The sequence below is a fragment of the Rhinolophus hipposideros genome (assembly GCF_964194185.1).
Source record: "Rhinolophus hipposideros genome assembly, contig: HAP1_SCAFFOLD_510, whole genome shotgun sequence".
NCBI lineage: Eukaryota > Metazoa > Chordata > Mammalia > Chiroptera > Rhinolophidae > Rhinolophus > Rhinolophus hipposideros.
In genome coordinates this window covers 1-15,616 of record NW_027669091.1, presented here as the reverse complement: position 1 = coordinate 15,616, position 15,616 = coordinate 1, and the positions used below count along the sequence as shown (strand labels likewise).

The following is a 15,616-nucleotide window of genomic DNA, read 5'->3' as shown; positions in this document are numbered from 1 at the left end:
CGTCCAAGAGAATGTTTCAAGCATTAAAGCCATTAATTGATACTGTATCAATTAAATACACTCATATCATATTATATCTTGCTTTTCATTTAAATCAAGAGTGTTGGTTTTTTTTTCAGTTTTGGAATTTTCCTAAAGATTTAAATTCCTTTTCTTTCTTCTTGTCCTCTTTACTTTTACCACATCTTTGTTTTTCAAGTTATCATTCATAACATTCATGCAATTCAAGCCCCCTTTTGCCTCTTCCTCCAATTAGAACTTCTTATCCCTAAACTTACTCCACAATTGTCATCCTGGCACCTCTGTTCTGTGATCATCTGAGTTACATCCACTGTTTCCTATATTGTTTTGTCTTCTTTCTGGTTTGTTTCCATATTTTCTGGAATACATCCTCACTTTTCTGGGAAAGGGTGTGTGGAGGCCAACTTTGGATGTCAGAACACACCTTTATCCTTCCCTTTCACTTTGGGATTTGGGAATTACAGGTAGAAATTCTTTTCTCCCAAAACTGTACAGGCATTTTTCCACTCAATCTTCTAGGATTCAGTGTTATTGATGAAAAGTTTTTAGTCATTTTGATTCTTGTTCTTTTGGAGATGAATTGTTTTTTTCTCTTTAGAAACTCTTTTAGCATCTTCCTTTTATCATTTTTTTTTTCTTTCAGATTTTATTGGGAAATGGGAACAGTGTGTACTTCCAGGACTTTTTCCAAGTCAAGTTGTTGTCCTTTCAATCTTAGTTGTGGAGGGCGTCATTCAGTTCCAGGTCCAGTTGCCCTTGTCAGTTGCAGGGGGTGCAGCCCACCATCCCTTGCAAGAGTCCAACCGGCAACCTTGTGGTTGAGAGCCCACTGGCCCCTGTGGGAATCGAACCGGCAGCCTTAGGCGTTAGGAGCACGGAGCTCCAACTGCCTGAGCCACCGGGCCGGCCCCTTCCCTTTATCCTTAATGTTCTGAAATTTCATGAGAAAGAATTTAGATATGGGTGATTTTTTTTATTCATTATCTTGAGCACACAATAGCCCTTTCAGAATGAAGACATGCCTTTCAGTTCCGGAAATTATCTCTTATTTTTTTCTATTATATTTTCCTCCTTTTATTTTTTCTAAGATATTTTCCATTTGAATTTTATTCAAATTCATTTTCCTGATAACCATATGATCCTTCTGGATTGGACCTCTGTGTTTGTTATCTTTTCTCCCTGATTTCTATCTTTTCATCTTTTTGCTCTATGTTTTTAGAGATTTTTCTTTCCTCAACTCTATGTTTCAATCCTTCTACTGAACATTTTATTTTTGCAACCACATTTTTAGACTTTGAAAAATACTTCTTGTTCTCTGATTGTGCCTTTTTCATATAGCGTCTAGTTCTTATTTTACCAATGTTTTATCTGCTTAACCCTCTAAGTATATTAGGTAGTTCTTTTTGTACTCTGCATTATCTCTATTTCCTCCAGCATCAGTTTTTTGTTTGTTTGGGTTTTTCATTGCATGCTGCTTGTTCTCCTCATATGCATGGTGATCATTGGTAATATTTAATAAAGAACTGCCTAGGTGTCCTGGATTTCCTTTGCTTGTGTGTAAGTTGTACTATTTTCCCTCTAAGTTTCTCTCTGAGTGGAAATTCCGCTTAGAATTTCCACTAAGCGGAAATTCTTTGTGGACCAGATAGGACATATCAACTGGAAGTCTTCAAAATTCGATAAGGAGGGTTGATGATCAACTGTCAGACTGCGGGTCACCCCAAATACTAGAATAGGAACATTTATTCTGGACCACCAACATTCATACTAGAATCTTAACTTCCCTCAGATAATTGAATTAATTTCTTTGGAGACAAAATGTCTGACATTGTGCCTGAGGTAAAATGCCTTCTGGGTGAGAAAAGTAAGTGAGGTCATCAACTGGCACTGCTGTCCTATCTTGTAGGACTTTAATCAATTCCAAGTTTTCAGTCCTACCTCTCCTACTTTCCTTTGCCTGCTGACCAAGGACATTGCCTATCCTCAGCAGTCTAAATGAACAGACTTGGCTGGCACACACCACTCATCTTTGCTCTCATTTCTTTTTGTATTCTGTACTTTTATTTCAATGGGATATGAAGAGGGATAAGAGAGAAAGGAGTGTGCCTGGAATCAGGAATCTTGTTTTATTTTCTAATTGTTCCACACATCCAGTATCCAGATCGGTAGAGGCCCATGGCTTCTTAATAAAGTTCCGTGGAAATTGAAGAATTATTTACTGAATATGAGGGTCATGTCTCAAACATAGGGCTTGAATGTTAATCTCAGAGCCCTGGCTTCGAGGGCCCTGGCCTCAGAGCTGAGAAGAGAGCTGGTAAATTGAGGAAGGAAACTGAGTTACTTTAAGATAGTACAAGTACTACCTTTGTGTGAGTTAGGTTTTTCCAGCTGGGATCTCTTATTCAACTGAAGGAAGGGGATTAATGGCAGGAACAAAGCTCCATGACTGGAAAAATCAAGACCTTCCTCAGCTCTAGGTCCGATGACAAGAGCCAGCCTCCCTCAAGACTGCATACAATCTCTCCTCAGGTTTTCTTCTGTTCATTACCTGGCTCAGACAAGAGTCTGTGGTACAATTTCATCTAACTCTTCCTTTTCTTCACTTTTTCTAATTCTTGCTCAATAACCTCAGAAAATCCCCTTTCACTCTATCATCTCTTTCTTCATTTCATTTGGTTGAACCCCAAAAACCTTAATCATATCTATTAAGCACAGAATAATGGCAGAGAAACCATTATATTTAAAGAAAAATGAAAGTCACAAGTTTGGAGTCAAGTTAAATTTAAATCACTGCCATCAAGTTATACAGATCCTGAAAATCACCAGAATTCCTTTCTGGGCTTCCACTAAAGTCTCCTATGAGGCTTCTTTTTTCCTGCATTAAATGTCAACCACTAGAATCCATGTGTCCATTCATTTACTCATTAATTCAAGACATATTTATTGAGTGCTCCGTTTTCCAGGCACTAGGCATGGAATATAAACACAGGAGAGGACTAAGTAGTTCCTGTTCCCTTGGAGCTTTCAGTTCAATCAACCAATAAATTTTTATTAAGCATCTATTATGTTCAAAGCACTGTAGTAGGTTGAGAACCAAAACTCGTGTACCCTCACACAACTTACATCTATAGTAACATGACTATTCCACTGTCTTCACTGGTATAACTATCATCCAAGAGATTTTACATTTAAGATGAATGTTGAAAATTAACTCTATTGCTTATTCCAGGAACTTCCTGAAAGACCCATCAGATCTTCAACAGATCTGACAGTTTGTACCCTAAGACTGTTTGAACCCTGCACATCAAAATCTTCATTTTTCTGTGTTCATTCTAACTGATTACACTATGACCCTTAACCAATCCTGATCAACCCCTGTTCCTACCCCAGCATGGAAAAGACCTACTTTAAACCAGACTTCAAAGTCTCCATAAATGTGGCCTTGCCCATCTCCCTATGAGGCATTGGCAGACTGTGAAGAGGCAAGTAATAATCTTTGTCTTATCAGCAGGTTGTTTTAGTGCTATTTGGGAAGCCAACATTTAACAAGGTGCTGGTAATATAGTAATGAATAATGTTGTCATAGAGTTTATATTCTAGGGACAGATAATAAGCACATAAACAAGGAAATATGTAATTTTATATTTTACAATGTAATTGGGGAGACAGTAGCCAAACATATCATTACAAATTGCGATAACTAAGAAAGAAATAAAGGGTACCAGAATACAGAATGAGGGCGGTTAAGATCCTAATTAGAAAAGATGATCTGAAAAACTCTCAAAAGTGACTTAAGCTGGAGGTGGGGGTGGCCTCAGTGTTCCAAGTAAGGGGAATAAAAGTTTCTTGAGACTCTGAAGCACTAAAGCGGTTCAGCAGGTTCCAGAACAGAAAGGGAACCAGTAAGACAGGAGCATAGAGGGGAGAGGGCAGGACTGAGTACAGGCATAGGGCAGGAGGTTTCCATATGCTTATTCAGATCCCCTGCTGTACCCTATTGTTCAAGTTTTGCTCTTGCAACAGAATTGTTTTCTAATACTTCTCACTGCAAATGTGCAGAAAAGTGCAGGTTAAATGAACTTGTGAGGGCCTTAATGTTTACAACAGTGTTTCCATGGCAAAAAGGATCCAGCTTTTACCAAATTCATTTATAGAGCTCTTGTAGCTCCACCTTGAGCTCACATAAGTCCTATTATTAGCTGAAATGGCCTTACGTTTCCAGAGAAGTGCCTTTGGGGATCTGGCATTCCTAGATGCTTGCTCTTCCTACCGTAACTGCAGAACGCTGAAGTTGAAATCAACTACCAACTGATTTGCTAAAAGAAACATAACCCATGTTAATGAAGTCCTCAGGCTCTTTTCCAATTACTTGAAGGAAAGTATTGTCTTTAGGTGCTGCTGATAAAAATCCGAATGTGCCTGGGCCTGCACCGTGTTGATTGAGGAAATAGTAAGACCAGCCACACACTGCCTAGTTACCTTGGTCTGGGGTCCTAAATTAACAATCCCGCTTGGGCAGGACTAGATCTCAAAAGTTCCAGGGATCTTGCAGCCTGACCAACCGCACGCAGGCCTGGGTGGAGTTTCTGCTCATTTCTGCTTTCGCTCCCTCTCTCTGGCCCGTCCGCCTGGAGAGCCCTCGGCTACACACCCCACTCACACAAACATCGCCCGTGCTTTTATACGCCCAGGCGGTGTGAGCCTCTTCGCAGGAAATCGCTCTGCTGAAATCCGGGAGGCGCGCACCCGCTTGGTGCACAACGCTCGGCTGGGCTCCGAGTTTAATCACACAAACAGTGTCCGGCTTCCTGTCCTCATCGCCCCCTCCCGCCCCGTTTCCCTTGCCCCTCCCTCTCCCCAGCCCGAACCGCCCGCCGGCTCCCCCTCCCCCATCCCTCGGGTCCCGGGATGGGGGGGCGGTGAGGCAGGCACAGCCCCCCGCCCCCATGGCCGCCCGTCGAAGCCAGAGGCGGAGGGGGCGCAGGGGGGAGCCGGGCACCGCCCTGCTGGCCCCGCTCGTGCTGGGCCTGGGCCTGGCGCTGGCCTGCCTTGGCCTCCTGCTGGTCGTAGTCAGTCTGGGGAGCCGGGCATCGTCGTCTGCCCAGGTGAGGCCCTGCTGCACACCCCTCCCTGGGCAGGTTAGGAGCAGAGTCTGCGAAGCAGCTGATGGGACCGGGTGGGCTGAGGGCAAGGGGCCAGGAAGATGGGTGGAGGGTGAGATGTCAAGTGGAAAAGGACGGGGTGACGCTGCCTCCTTCCCAGCAGGAGCCTTCCCAGGGGGAACTGGTGGCAGAGGAGGACCAGGACCCTCAGGTGAGTGGGTGTGGATGCTGATTGCAGGCTGATGGGCATGGGAAGTGTGTGTGAGCCGAGGATACAGGATGTGCCCTGGCTGTGTCAGCGGTGTATGGGTATGAGAGAGAGAGAGAGAGGGTAACGGGTTTCTGTCACCTGAGTACAAAGTGTTTATTGGCTGTGGGTGAAGTGGGTGTGTGAGATATGGGAGCCTGCCTTGGAAGAAGGATGCTGGTTTTGTGTGCAGAGTGTGTACCCACTCTGTACTCTGACTGGGTGTGGGCATGTGTGCAATGTGCCAATTGGTGCAAGGTCTGTGCTGGTTCTTGGGGGGAGAAGTGTGGCTGGTCTCTGGAAGGAGGTGAGTGCTAAGACCCCTCCTCCACACCCCTGGCTGAGGGGCTGGGCCCCTCCCTAAGAGTTCTGCGCCTGCCTGTCCTCCTGACAACCTTCTGTAGGTCTAAATTTATGTCTCTGGGAATCCCTGGCAAGACTCTGGTTTAGACCTGCTCTTAATTCCCCCAGGAACTGAATCCCCGATCAGAAGAGATCCAGGATCCTGTGTCTTTCCTGAAACAACTTGTTCGGCCTCGCAGAAATGGTGAGTATCCCTTTTTCACAAAGTCAGGAATAATTACAGTGGCTGGTCTATGGTGGCTTCTGGACTCATTGTTGCTTTTGTTCATCATAATAGACCTTTGAAGTGGGCAGAGCAAAAACTGTTATCATCACTTATGGTGGAGAAACTTAGGCACAGAGAATAAAGTGGGTGTTGCTTCAGAGTCATGGTGGAGACAAGGTGGGAAAGTCAGAGGTCTGGGTCCCAGTAAGCAGAGACTTATGAGTAGGACGACCGTGTGACCATATATACAGGTTTGTAAGGGATTGTCTTGGTTTACACCTGTTATCTCAGTGTAATTATTAATAAAACTCCTTTTGCTCTCAGAAGCATCCTAGTTTGGATGATAAATTATATAGTCACTCTGCTTATGAAGGAAGATAAGTCCTGAGGTTTTTAGGCCAGAAATCTGGGCAAGAATAAGGATGCCAGAGTTCTGAGAGGGGAATGGGGTTGGGGGAGTGACTTTTGACCCCCCAGACAAGTGGGGGCTGCTTTGCCTATCTGTTTTTCCTTGATTCTTAGCACCTAAAGGCCGGAAAACACGGGCTCGCAGAGTGATTGCGGCCCACTATGAAGGTAGGTGATGGGTGAGCCATGCCCAGGGAGGAGGGGTGGCAGAGGAGCAGCACAGATCTCATCAACTTTTTCCTGTCTCTTCCAGTTCACCCACGGCCTGGACAGGATGGAGCACAGGCGGGTGAGACCCCATCCCCACCTCTGAGCTTCTCCCTGATCCCCACAGCACTGGCCTCCTGGAAAAGAGTCCCCTTAAAACCTTGACTACCCTCATCCCTGCCTTCAGCCTTGGAACCCCAGAAACCAGTTCAGGAAAGTCCTCAGAATTCAGTTTTCTCAGGTCCCCAACTTGGACTTTTTCTGTGACCCAGGCATGGGACCCCAGGAAGACTCCTTGCCCTTACAGAACCTAGGCAGATTCCCCCACCAAACTACCTGCTCAGCTTCTCCTTCAGCCCTCACTCTTCTCTAAAAAGCTCCTTTGACTTTTTTTCGTCTTCTTTCCCCTCCATATTCCATGAGTCTTCATGCTCTGATCATTTTTCTGAAAATGTTTCTAGTTTTTGCTCTTTTCCTTCTCTACCTCACCCCCCACCTCAGCACCATGGCATCAGAACTTCAAACCCAGTCTTTAATCTTTTTCCCGTTCCAGACTCTCCCACCCCCTACCCTGTCCCACCTGAACCTCACTTTTATTATTCGATTGCTTCTCTGCTTGGCTTCCAGCTTCCCCGTCGTCTCAGCTTCTTTTCCCTGCACACCCTTGTGCATTCTCCACACTTGTTGGGCTGACTCCCTTTCCCAACCAATGTGCCTTTTCTGGACTTTGCACATACTCTTCTCTGGCCTGGAATGCCCTTCCATGTGACAGGTCAGGAGGCAAGGCATAAGGGTGACTTGGTCTAGCGGGCTGGCAGCTGAGATGGAGAAAAGTACGTGGCATGTAGACAGGGCTTGCCTGTGGAGTGGATGTACAGGATAAGAGAAAGGGAAGAATCAGACATGACTTCTAGATTTTTAAGTTGCGCATCTTTGGGAATAACAATGCCATCTGCTAAGATGGGGTACAGGGAAGAACTTGTTTGGGAGGTGTGTAAATTAATAATTAAATTTTATATCAAACAATAAACAAGTGGATAAATAATAAAAAATGAGTTTCACAAATAGATGGCTGGACACAGTAGACTAGCTCAGGCTAGGTCAGGATGAATAAAGTCAGGAGTCATTGGCATATAGATGGCATTTAAAGCTATAGGACTGGATGAGACACCAGTGGAAAAAAGGACCCCAGAAGCAAAGCCCTGAGGCTCTTGGACATCTAGAAGAGAAGGAAAACCCAGCAGAGACTGAGAGGTAGCCAAAGAGAGGGAAGAAACCCAGGGAGGGTAGTGTCATAGAACCTAAGAGCAGACACAATTTCAAGAAGGAAGATGTAGCTGTTTGTGTTGAATGCAGCTGAAAAGTCGCATGAGAAGAGAACAGAGAAATGACAGCCGGGTTTGGCAATGTTCAAAGTCAACTGGTGACCTTGACGGGTGGTTTCAATGGTATAATTAGGTTGGAAACCAGCATGAATTGGGTTAAGAGAAAACGTGAAATAGGAATTGGATAGTGACAACCCTTTCCAGATGTTTCTCTGTGACAGGAGTAGAGAAATTGGCCAGTAGGTGGAGGAGGATGTGGATCAAGGAAAAATTCAGTCCTTTTAGTGATAAGAAATACTACGTGAATCTTAGCTAACATTTACTGATCTCATCTAATCCTCACAGCAGTCCTAAAAGGAAGATATTCTGATCATTTTCCAGTTGGAAGTTACTTGTCTGAGGTCATGAGGATACTAAGTGGTAGAGCCACTGGGATTTGAACCCAGCTAGAATGTGCTTGTGTACTGGAAAAGGTCCCTGGGAGAGGTGACGGCTGATGCAGGGATGGGGAGAGTCTGTAGGGTAATGTATGAGAAGGTGGGAGGGCATGGATTCCAGAATGAAGAGAGGGACGCGTCATCCCATCATCACAAGAGGGGCATTGGAGAAAGTGAGAGCAGGTCGGTTTGTAGTTTTGGTGCAGAGAGGTGAGGGAGCTGTCGCCTGCTGACTTTTAGGTGCTTTGGAGAACGAGGGAGACAGGAGGCAGTAAGTTTGAGGAGAGATGGTACAAAATCTTTATCTTGGTGAGTGGCTTAGTGAGGGAAAGTAGGAGGATTGCCAGAAAGTAAGGAATGTCCATTTGAGGTTTGTGGTTGTGAAACAGAGTGACACCGCGGTCCCAGGCATAACATGCCCTTTGGCCACAACCAGCCTTTGTTCAAGCTGGTTCCATATCTGGGAACACCCTCTCTCATTCTCTCCCCCTACCCTTCATGACCCAAACCAGACTTCCTCCTCTTTTTGTGGACCACTTATTTCAGCAGTTACCCAGACATTCATTCATTCTTTGACTCAACACACGTGCACTGAAAACCTACTGTTTGGAAGGACCCAGGTAGGTGCCCACAGTGAATAACACCCAGACCTACTCTCAAGGAATTACTGTCTAGAAGGGACAAGCATATAAATTACAGTATGCTATGACAAGAACAACATTGAAAGTAGCCAGAGGTACATGGTGGCATAGAGGAAGATAAGAAATTTTACATGGAGTCGGGGATTCCCTCCGCAAGAAGATGTGGCTTCCCTGGGCCTTGAAGCCTGAATGTAAGATGGACAAGGGGTCAAGGACTTTCCAGGTAGAGGAAACACTTGGGCAAAATCCCTGAGTTTGTCAAGAGTATGATGAGGCTGGGGGACCATGAGAAGTTCCATGTAGCTGAAGGAGAAAATGCTAGAGGGGTAGGACGGGGCATGAGGTTGGAGAAGAATGTGGGAGCCAGATCACAACTGATTGAAATCTGGGAGTTATTCTGAAGTCACAGTGAGGAGAGGCCGGCTCACATCTGCATTTTAGAAATATCATTCTGGAACCTCTCGTGCGTGTAAGGTCTCTGACACTCTCATGTATGCGGGGTTCCATACATCTGCATATACTAAATTTGGTTATTTTTCTCTTAAAAAAAAAGAAAAGAAGAAGCGTCATTCTGTGGCTCTGCTTAGGGAATAAACTGGAGCAGGCAAGACTGGAAAAAGGGAGTCCAATAAGAAAGGAGGCTGAGAAGTGAGAAATGACAGGGGCCAGCCTGGGAGGGAGATGGGCCAGAACCATTTAGATGGCAGAATTCCTAGGAACAGTTAATGGGTGAAAAAAGTTGGTGAAGGAGAGGGAGGCTTAGGTACTCTGTGGGAGGTAGAACTGTAAGCCGAATGTGGAATACAGACAGTAAGGGAAGTTTGGGGTGGGGCACCAAGCTCAGTTTTAGTCAAGATGAGTTTGAGGGTCCCAGAGCTATTCAGATGGCAGCAGTTGATAGGGTGAGGTGTGGTAGGGCTGAGTCTGCAGGGAAAGGACAAGATAACCCACAGGTGGGGATGGAAATGCCCAGAGAGCTGTACATTTTCCTTGAGAAAGTAACAAGAATGGGGCCCTGGGGCTGGCGAGGATGAAGGATGGGGAAGGCAGCTGCTGAGACACAGCCAGGGAGGTCCAGGTGTGTGGCCTGTGGACCCAAACAGAGAGCTGTTGGCCACATTCGCCGACTTCCCTCTATTTTTCCACCAGTGTTTGCTGGGTGCCCCCTCAGAGCAGGCCCAGCTCCAGGTGCCAGGATACAGTGGTGAATAGGACCATTGTCCCTGTCCTATTAGGGGAGTCAGACCCCAAATCATCACGTACACAAATAAACCAGATGATTTCCCATGTTGGTGACTACTATGAAAGAAATAGGGTGACATGGTGAGGAGTTATGAAGGCAGGGCTGGGACTGGCTATTTTAAACTGGGTGGCCAGGGGAGGCCTCACATGAGTTGAGACCTGACTGACAGAATGCGCCAGGCAGAGCAGCGCATTCTGGGAAGGGGGAAGAACAGTACAAAGCCCTGCAGGGACAAGGAGCTTGGTTGATGGCAGAAATAGAAAGAAGGCCAGAGTGGGTGGAGTGTTGTGAGTTAGAGGGGTGTGTGAGATTAGGTTGGAGAGGTAGACAGGGTGGCTGTGGAGAAACTGGGAAGCCACTTGAGGTCCTGTTCTGTCATTTAATTATTTATCTTCTTTGCAATTTGCTATTACCCTAGCTCTAGATTTTTTTTTTTTTGTAACGGCTTTATTAAGGTAAAGCTGGGTTCACATACCGTACAATTCACCCACTGAAGGTATATAGTTAAATGGTTTTCAGTATATTCACAGTTGTGCAAACATCACTACAGTAATTTTTGAACATTTTCATCCCCTCAGAAAGAAGCCCCATACCCTTTAGCCATCATCCCCTATTTCTCTGATTTCCATCCCCCCACACCAGCTCTAAACGACCACTAATCTATTTTCTGTCTCTCTGTATTTGTTAATTTGGACATTTCATAGAAATCAGATACTCTGTGGTCCTTTGTGACTGGCTTCTTTCATTTTGCATAATGTTTTCAAGGTTCATAGCATTTCTTTTTAAGGCTGAATAATATCCCATTACATGGACATATGACAATTTTCCGTATCATCAGTTGATGGACATGTGGGTACCATTTTATTGTTTTTAATTTTAATAATCCAAGTAATGTATGATTCAAGTAATGTATGTATACATTCTCCAATTAAAAGAGGCAAACACTTTCAACACAAAATATAAGAACCCCCACGCTTCTCCTTCAGTCCTACTTTTCTCCCCAGAAGTGTCTAGTCACAGCTTGCCCTGTGTGATTCTCATCGTATATGTTGGATTTTTTCACATAACTTCTCATTACACTATGGGCTCCACAGGCTGTGGCTCCTCCCTTGTCCTGGGTTATCTATATATCTTCTGGGTAAGGTGGGCCCTAAAGGTTTATAAACTCAATTGGTGGCAGGGAGTGTGTGAGTCCTGTGAAGGGACTTTCCCCTATCTCTGAACATCCACATTCAGGTGTGGACGGGACGGTGAGTGGCTGGGAAGAGGCCAAAATCAACAGCTCCAACCCACTGCGCTATGACCGCCAGAGCGGGGGATTTATAGTCACTCGGGCTGGGCTCTACTACCTGTACTGTCAGGTAAGCCCCACCTGGCTGCATGGGTAAAGCAAGAACTGAAGGAGAAGGGTTTGGTTTAGAGGGTGGGGGCAAGCTAAAGGTGGGGAGGGGGAACTTGGGGATTTAGCTGGAGAGGATATCTGGCTCTAAGGAAATTTGAAACTGGGGGCAAGCAGAGGCCTGGACTGTGCCACCTTCCTCGCCCCCCCCTCCAGGTGCACTTTGATGAGGGGAAGGCTGTCTACCTGAAGTTGGACTTGCTGGTTGATGACACGCTGGCCCTGCGCTGCCTAGAAGAATTCTCTGCCACCGCAGCAAGTTCCCTCGGGCCCCAGCTCCGTCTCTGCCAGGTGTCTGGCCTGTTGCCCCTGCGGCCAGGGTCCTCCCTACGGATCCGCACCCTCCCCTGGGCCCATCTCAAGGCTGCCCCCTTTCTCACCTACTTTGGACTCTTCCAAGTTCACTGAGGGGCCCTGGTCTCACGGTGGTTTACCCAGGCTGCTGGCTCCCCACAACAACTCTCTGAGCACCCCAGTCCCCTCTGCCCCACCCTAAGCTGCTGCTCCCCTCAGGCCTGCCTCTCCCTGGGTAGACTGCCAGGGCTTGTTCACGTGTTTTCCTTGCCACATAAATATTCCCATTCTTCTCTGACAACTACCCCCACCTCTGGTTCTCCACCTCACTAGCTTCTGAACCCCTGATCTTTGATGCCCCTATGTATCTCCTGACTCCCCACTCTGGCCACAGCCCCCTGAGACACTGTTTACTGTACTCTGGGTGAGGATGGGTCCCCAATACCCCTCTTCAGGCACTACGAGGGCTGGATGCCAAAGAGACTGGGATTAGGCCAGGAGTTCCCTAATATGAGGGCTAAGAGACCAAGACAGGTTCCTCCCTGATAATATCCTGTGGATTTTTAAAAGATATTATTTTTATTATTATTGTGACAAAATGTTGATAAGTGGATATTAAAGAGAATAAGTCATGGTCGCTCTCTTTATTGGGGCTTAGGGGACCTCCTCAGGGTAGCTGAGGGCCCTGGGAAGAGGGTCTTGGGCCTTGGGGAGTGGGGTGTAAAACACCTGGAACTCCAGGGCAGTGTGCAGGTTTGGGAGTGGGGATCCACATGCCTCCAACCCCTGAGAGTGGAAAGGGAAACTGCCAGGAAAAAAATTAATCCTCTGCCCAAGGTCCAGCAGAAGCAGCCTCATTTACCTAGGAGGCGGGCTTCCTCCTGCGGGGAATCCCTAGCTGGGAGCTACAGAGGCCCTTCCTCTTGGCAGTCTTGGGACATTCAGCAGGTGCTGGCACTAGCCCTGGCTGGGACGTAGGGTGGGAGCAGATCTAGAGGGGGCTTCAGGGTCACTGAGCAGGACATTGGGACCTAGGAACATGGAAACCTGTGCCCCCGGATCCAGGGGAGAGATCCTACAGTAGTAGGGTGCTTGGGGCTGTCTCTTTCTCTCTTCGTCCAGAGCCTTATGTAAGAGCTTTTCTCTGGAAACAGGAAGTCCTGCTTGCCAAGCTCAGCACAGGGAGTAGTGCAGGCCTTATTCCAACACACCCGGCCTGGCCTTAACCCCAGAACTCAGCCAGTTTCTTTCTTCCGCGACCCTGGTTCTCCCCACTGGCCCCCTTCCGTCCTTTCCCACCTTCAGTCACTCCTAGTAAACTTCCCCAGAGATCTCTCCCTGGCTTGAGCCCAGAGGATCTTCCACCCTCACCCCTTGACCCTCGATGCTGCCCAGCTTGTCCCTCCATCCCCGCTCCTGGCACCATGCCCCATAACCAGCCAACCTTCCCTCCCCCACTTCTGAGGCCGCCCCAGGGTTCCTGTGCTCTGGCCGCTCCTCCTGGGTGTCACTGGCAGCCCCGTGCTTCCTAGAGAGACACACCAAATTCTCCTGAGGCTGGAGGAGGGTTCGGGGGTCTCAAGACAACATTGGCCCCACAGCGGGGTGCCAGGAGCACCAACAGTGCCTCTAGCTTGCTTTCTTCCTCCCTCCTTTTTATTCTCAAGTTCCTTTTTATTTCTCCCTTGCGTAACGCCCTTCCTCCCTTCTGCACCACTGCCTGCACTCCCACCCTCCCTGCCACCTCCTTGCCATCCACTCCTGAGACCGTAGCTGTTGGCAGGTTCCCCAGCTCATGCCAGCCTCATCTCCTTCCTTGCTAGCCCCCAAAGGGCCCCCAGGAGACATGAGGGGCCAGGTCCGAGAACCGGCACTCTCAGTTGCCCTCTGGTTGAGTTGGGGGGCAGCTCTGGGGGCTGTGGCTTGTGCCATGGCTCTGCTGACCCAACAAACAGAGCTGCAAACCCTAAGGAGAGAGGTGACCCGGCTGCAGAGGACTGGAGGGCCCTCTGAGAAGGGGGAAGGGTATCCATGGCTGAGCTTCCGGGAGCAGGTGAGTGAGGGGAGAAGGGTGTCTGGGATTGAAGGATGGGTGGCAAGGTTGTCTCTGGGCTGGGCCTCTTGGTTCCAGACTCCTAGTCTGCAAAGTTTCAAGTGGGTGCAAGAGAGGTCCCGGGTTTGGAGGTCAAGGGAGTAACCATTCCAGGAAAGAAATTGTTAAAGATTAATGCTTCTTGTACCTACCAGCTCCTGGAATACAGCCAGCACCAAGACTCAGGTTGCTGGGGAAAGGTGCATGAGAGATGTGGGGTGTTCCTGGGATGGTGGAAGGGATGAAAAGAAAGGCTGTCTGGGACTTTTGCATCTTAGCCTAACCCTGACCTTCTTTCCATGAACAGAGCCCTGACAGCCTGGAAGGCTGGGAGAATGGGGAGAGACCCCGGAGAAGGAGAGCTGCGCTCACCCGTAAACAGAAGAGTGAGGCCTTCAGGGTGCAGCAGGGGTGGGAGTGATGAAGCAGCATAGGGATTTGGAGATTGTTACCCCAAGCCAGGGTAAGGGTGGAGGGCTGACAACAGGGCAACTGGAGTAGGTGGGCACTGCTGAGATTTCCTCCTTCTCTCCTCAGAGAAGCACTCAGTTCTGCACCTTGTTCCCATTAACATTACCTCCAAGGGTGAGCACGATTTTAAATAATGGCTTTTGGGGAGGGACAAGATCTGGGAACTTCCGGGGCTGGCACCTGGGCCCAAGAGAATCTTAAAGGTGAGAAGTACCTGAGAATGCGTAGAAATCCTGATTGCCACACTCCTCACCTCCAGAGGACTCTGATGTGACAGAGGTGATGTGGGAACCAGCTCTTAAGCGTGGGAGAGGCCTGGAGGCCCAAGGATATGTTGTTCGAGTCTGGGATACTGGAGTTTATCTGCTGTACAGCCAGGTAACCCCAAACATTGCACCTCATGTGGGGGCCTGGAGGCCTTTTCTCCCAGAGTCTTATGCCCCAATACTGAGGTTTCCCAAACCTCTGTTCATACCAAACTTAGAAGACCCTTCTGCATTCCGTGGCTCCTTTGTCAGGGCTCCTGAGGCCTCCCAGAACTGAGCAACACTACCCTGTTTTCTTCAACATCTCCTCCCTTCCCTGCCAGGTTCTGTTTCATGATGTGACTTTCACCATGGGTCAAGTGGTGTCTCGGGAGGGCCAGGGAAGGCAGGAGACTCTATTCCGATGTATACGAAGTATGCCCTCCAACCCAGACTGGGCTTACAATAGCTGCTACAGTGCAGGTAAGAGCCTGTGGGTGGTAGGGGGTGGATGTGAGACAAGCAGCACATCTCTGACCTAGGAGTAGTAGCGACAAGGGGAGAGCTATAACAGGGGTTGGAAGCCTAGGTGTAGAGGTGGATCTGAGGAACAAAAGATAGAATTCCTAGGTCCTTACAGGAGCAGGAAAAAGGTTGAGCTGGAAAAGGGAGGGTGAAACATCAGAGTATCTGCCTGGCTGTGCTTCACTGAGCATCCATTTTCTCCCTTTTCTCAGGTGTCTTCCATTTACACCAAGGGGATATTCTTAGTGTCATAATCCCCCGAGCAAGGGCGAAACTTAGCCTCTCTCCACATGGAACCTTCCTGGGTTTTGTGAAACTGTGATTTGGTTGTAAAAGGTGGTTCTGGGCTTGGAAGACCAGGGTGGGTACATACTGGAGACAGCCAAGGGCT

General features: G+C 47.8%; 2 protein-coding genes across 6 annotated transcripts; both read left to right on the top strand.

Annotated features, from left to right (window-relative positions):
- The first annotated feature begins 4,779 nt into the window (after positions 1 to 4,779).
- TNFSF12 (TNF superfamily member 12) lies at positions 4,780 to 12,525 on the top strand. 2 transcript variants are annotated; one of them, XM_081080676.1, is made up of 7 exons: positions 4,780 to 5,126; positions 5,287 to 5,334; positions 5,842 to 5,917; positions 6,461 to 6,514; positions 6,600 to 6,635; positions 11,436 to 11,560; positions 11,755 to 12,525. In XM_081080676.1, exons 1-7 carry the CDS (start codon positions 4,968 to 4,970, stop codon positions 12,004 to 12,006), a joined length of 750 nt encoding a protein of 249 aa, XP_080936802.1. In that variant the 5' UTR covers positions 4,780 to 4,967; the 3' UTR covers positions 12,007 to 12,525. The 2 variants fall into 2 exon arrangements, with proteins under 2 accessions (XP_080936802.1, XP_080936803.1); XM_081080677.1 differs by having other exon boundaries at positions 4,789 to 5,126; positions 5,284 to 5,334.
- Positions 12,526 to 13,570: 1,045 nt separating this feature from the next.
- TNFSF13 (TNF superfamily member 13) lies at positions 13,571 to 15,616 on the top strand. Of its 4 annotated transcripts, XM_081080672.1 has the most exons (7): positions 13,571 to 13,945; positions 14,140 to 14,184; positions 14,292 to 14,370; positions 14,522 to 14,569; positions 14,715 to 14,833; positions 15,045 to 15,183; positions 15,438 to 15,616. In XM_081080672.1, the coding sequence occupies exons 1-7, from the start codon at positions 13,688 to 13,690 to the stop codon at positions 15,545 to 15,547; spliced, it is 798 nt and encodes a 265-aa protein (XP_080936798.1). In that variant the 5' UTR covers positions 13,571 to 13,687; the 3' UTR covers positions 15,548 to 15,616. The 4 variants fall into 4 exon arrangements, with proteins under 4 accessions (XP_080936798.1, XP_080936799.1, XP_080936800.1 ...); XM_081080673.1 differs by lacking the exon at positions 14,140 to 14,184; XM_081080674.1 differs by lacking the exon at positions 14,522 to 14,569.

Excerpts from the sequence above, each read along its gene's own strand:
- TNFSF13 (XM_081080672.1), top strand. The coding sequence starts at position 13,688 with ATGCCAGCCTCATCTCCTTCCTTGCTAGCCCCCAAAGGGCCCCCAGGA. Across the intron at positions 14,371-14,521 it reads GCTCACCCGTAAACAGAAGA|AGAAGCACTCAGTTCTGCAC; the intron begins GTGAGGCCTTCA and ends TTCTCTCCTCAG. Across the intron at positions 14,834-15,044 it reads TTTATCTGCTGTACAGCCAG|GTTCTGTTTCATGATGTGAC; the intron begins GTAACCCCAAAC and ends CTTCCCTGCCAG.
- TNFSF12 (XM_081080677.1), top strand. The coding sequence starts at position 4,968 with ATGGCCGCCCGTCGAAGCCAGAGGCGGAGGGGGCGCAGGGGGGAGCCG. Across the intron at positions 5,335-5,841 it reads AGGAGGACCAGGACCCTCAG|GAACTGAATCCCCGATCAGA; the intron begins GTGAGTGGGTGT and ends TAATTCCCCCAG. Across the intron at positions 6,515-6,599 it reads GATTGCGGCCCACTATGAAG|TTCACCCACGGCCTGGACAG; the intron begins GTAGGTGATGGG and ends TGTCTCTTCCAG.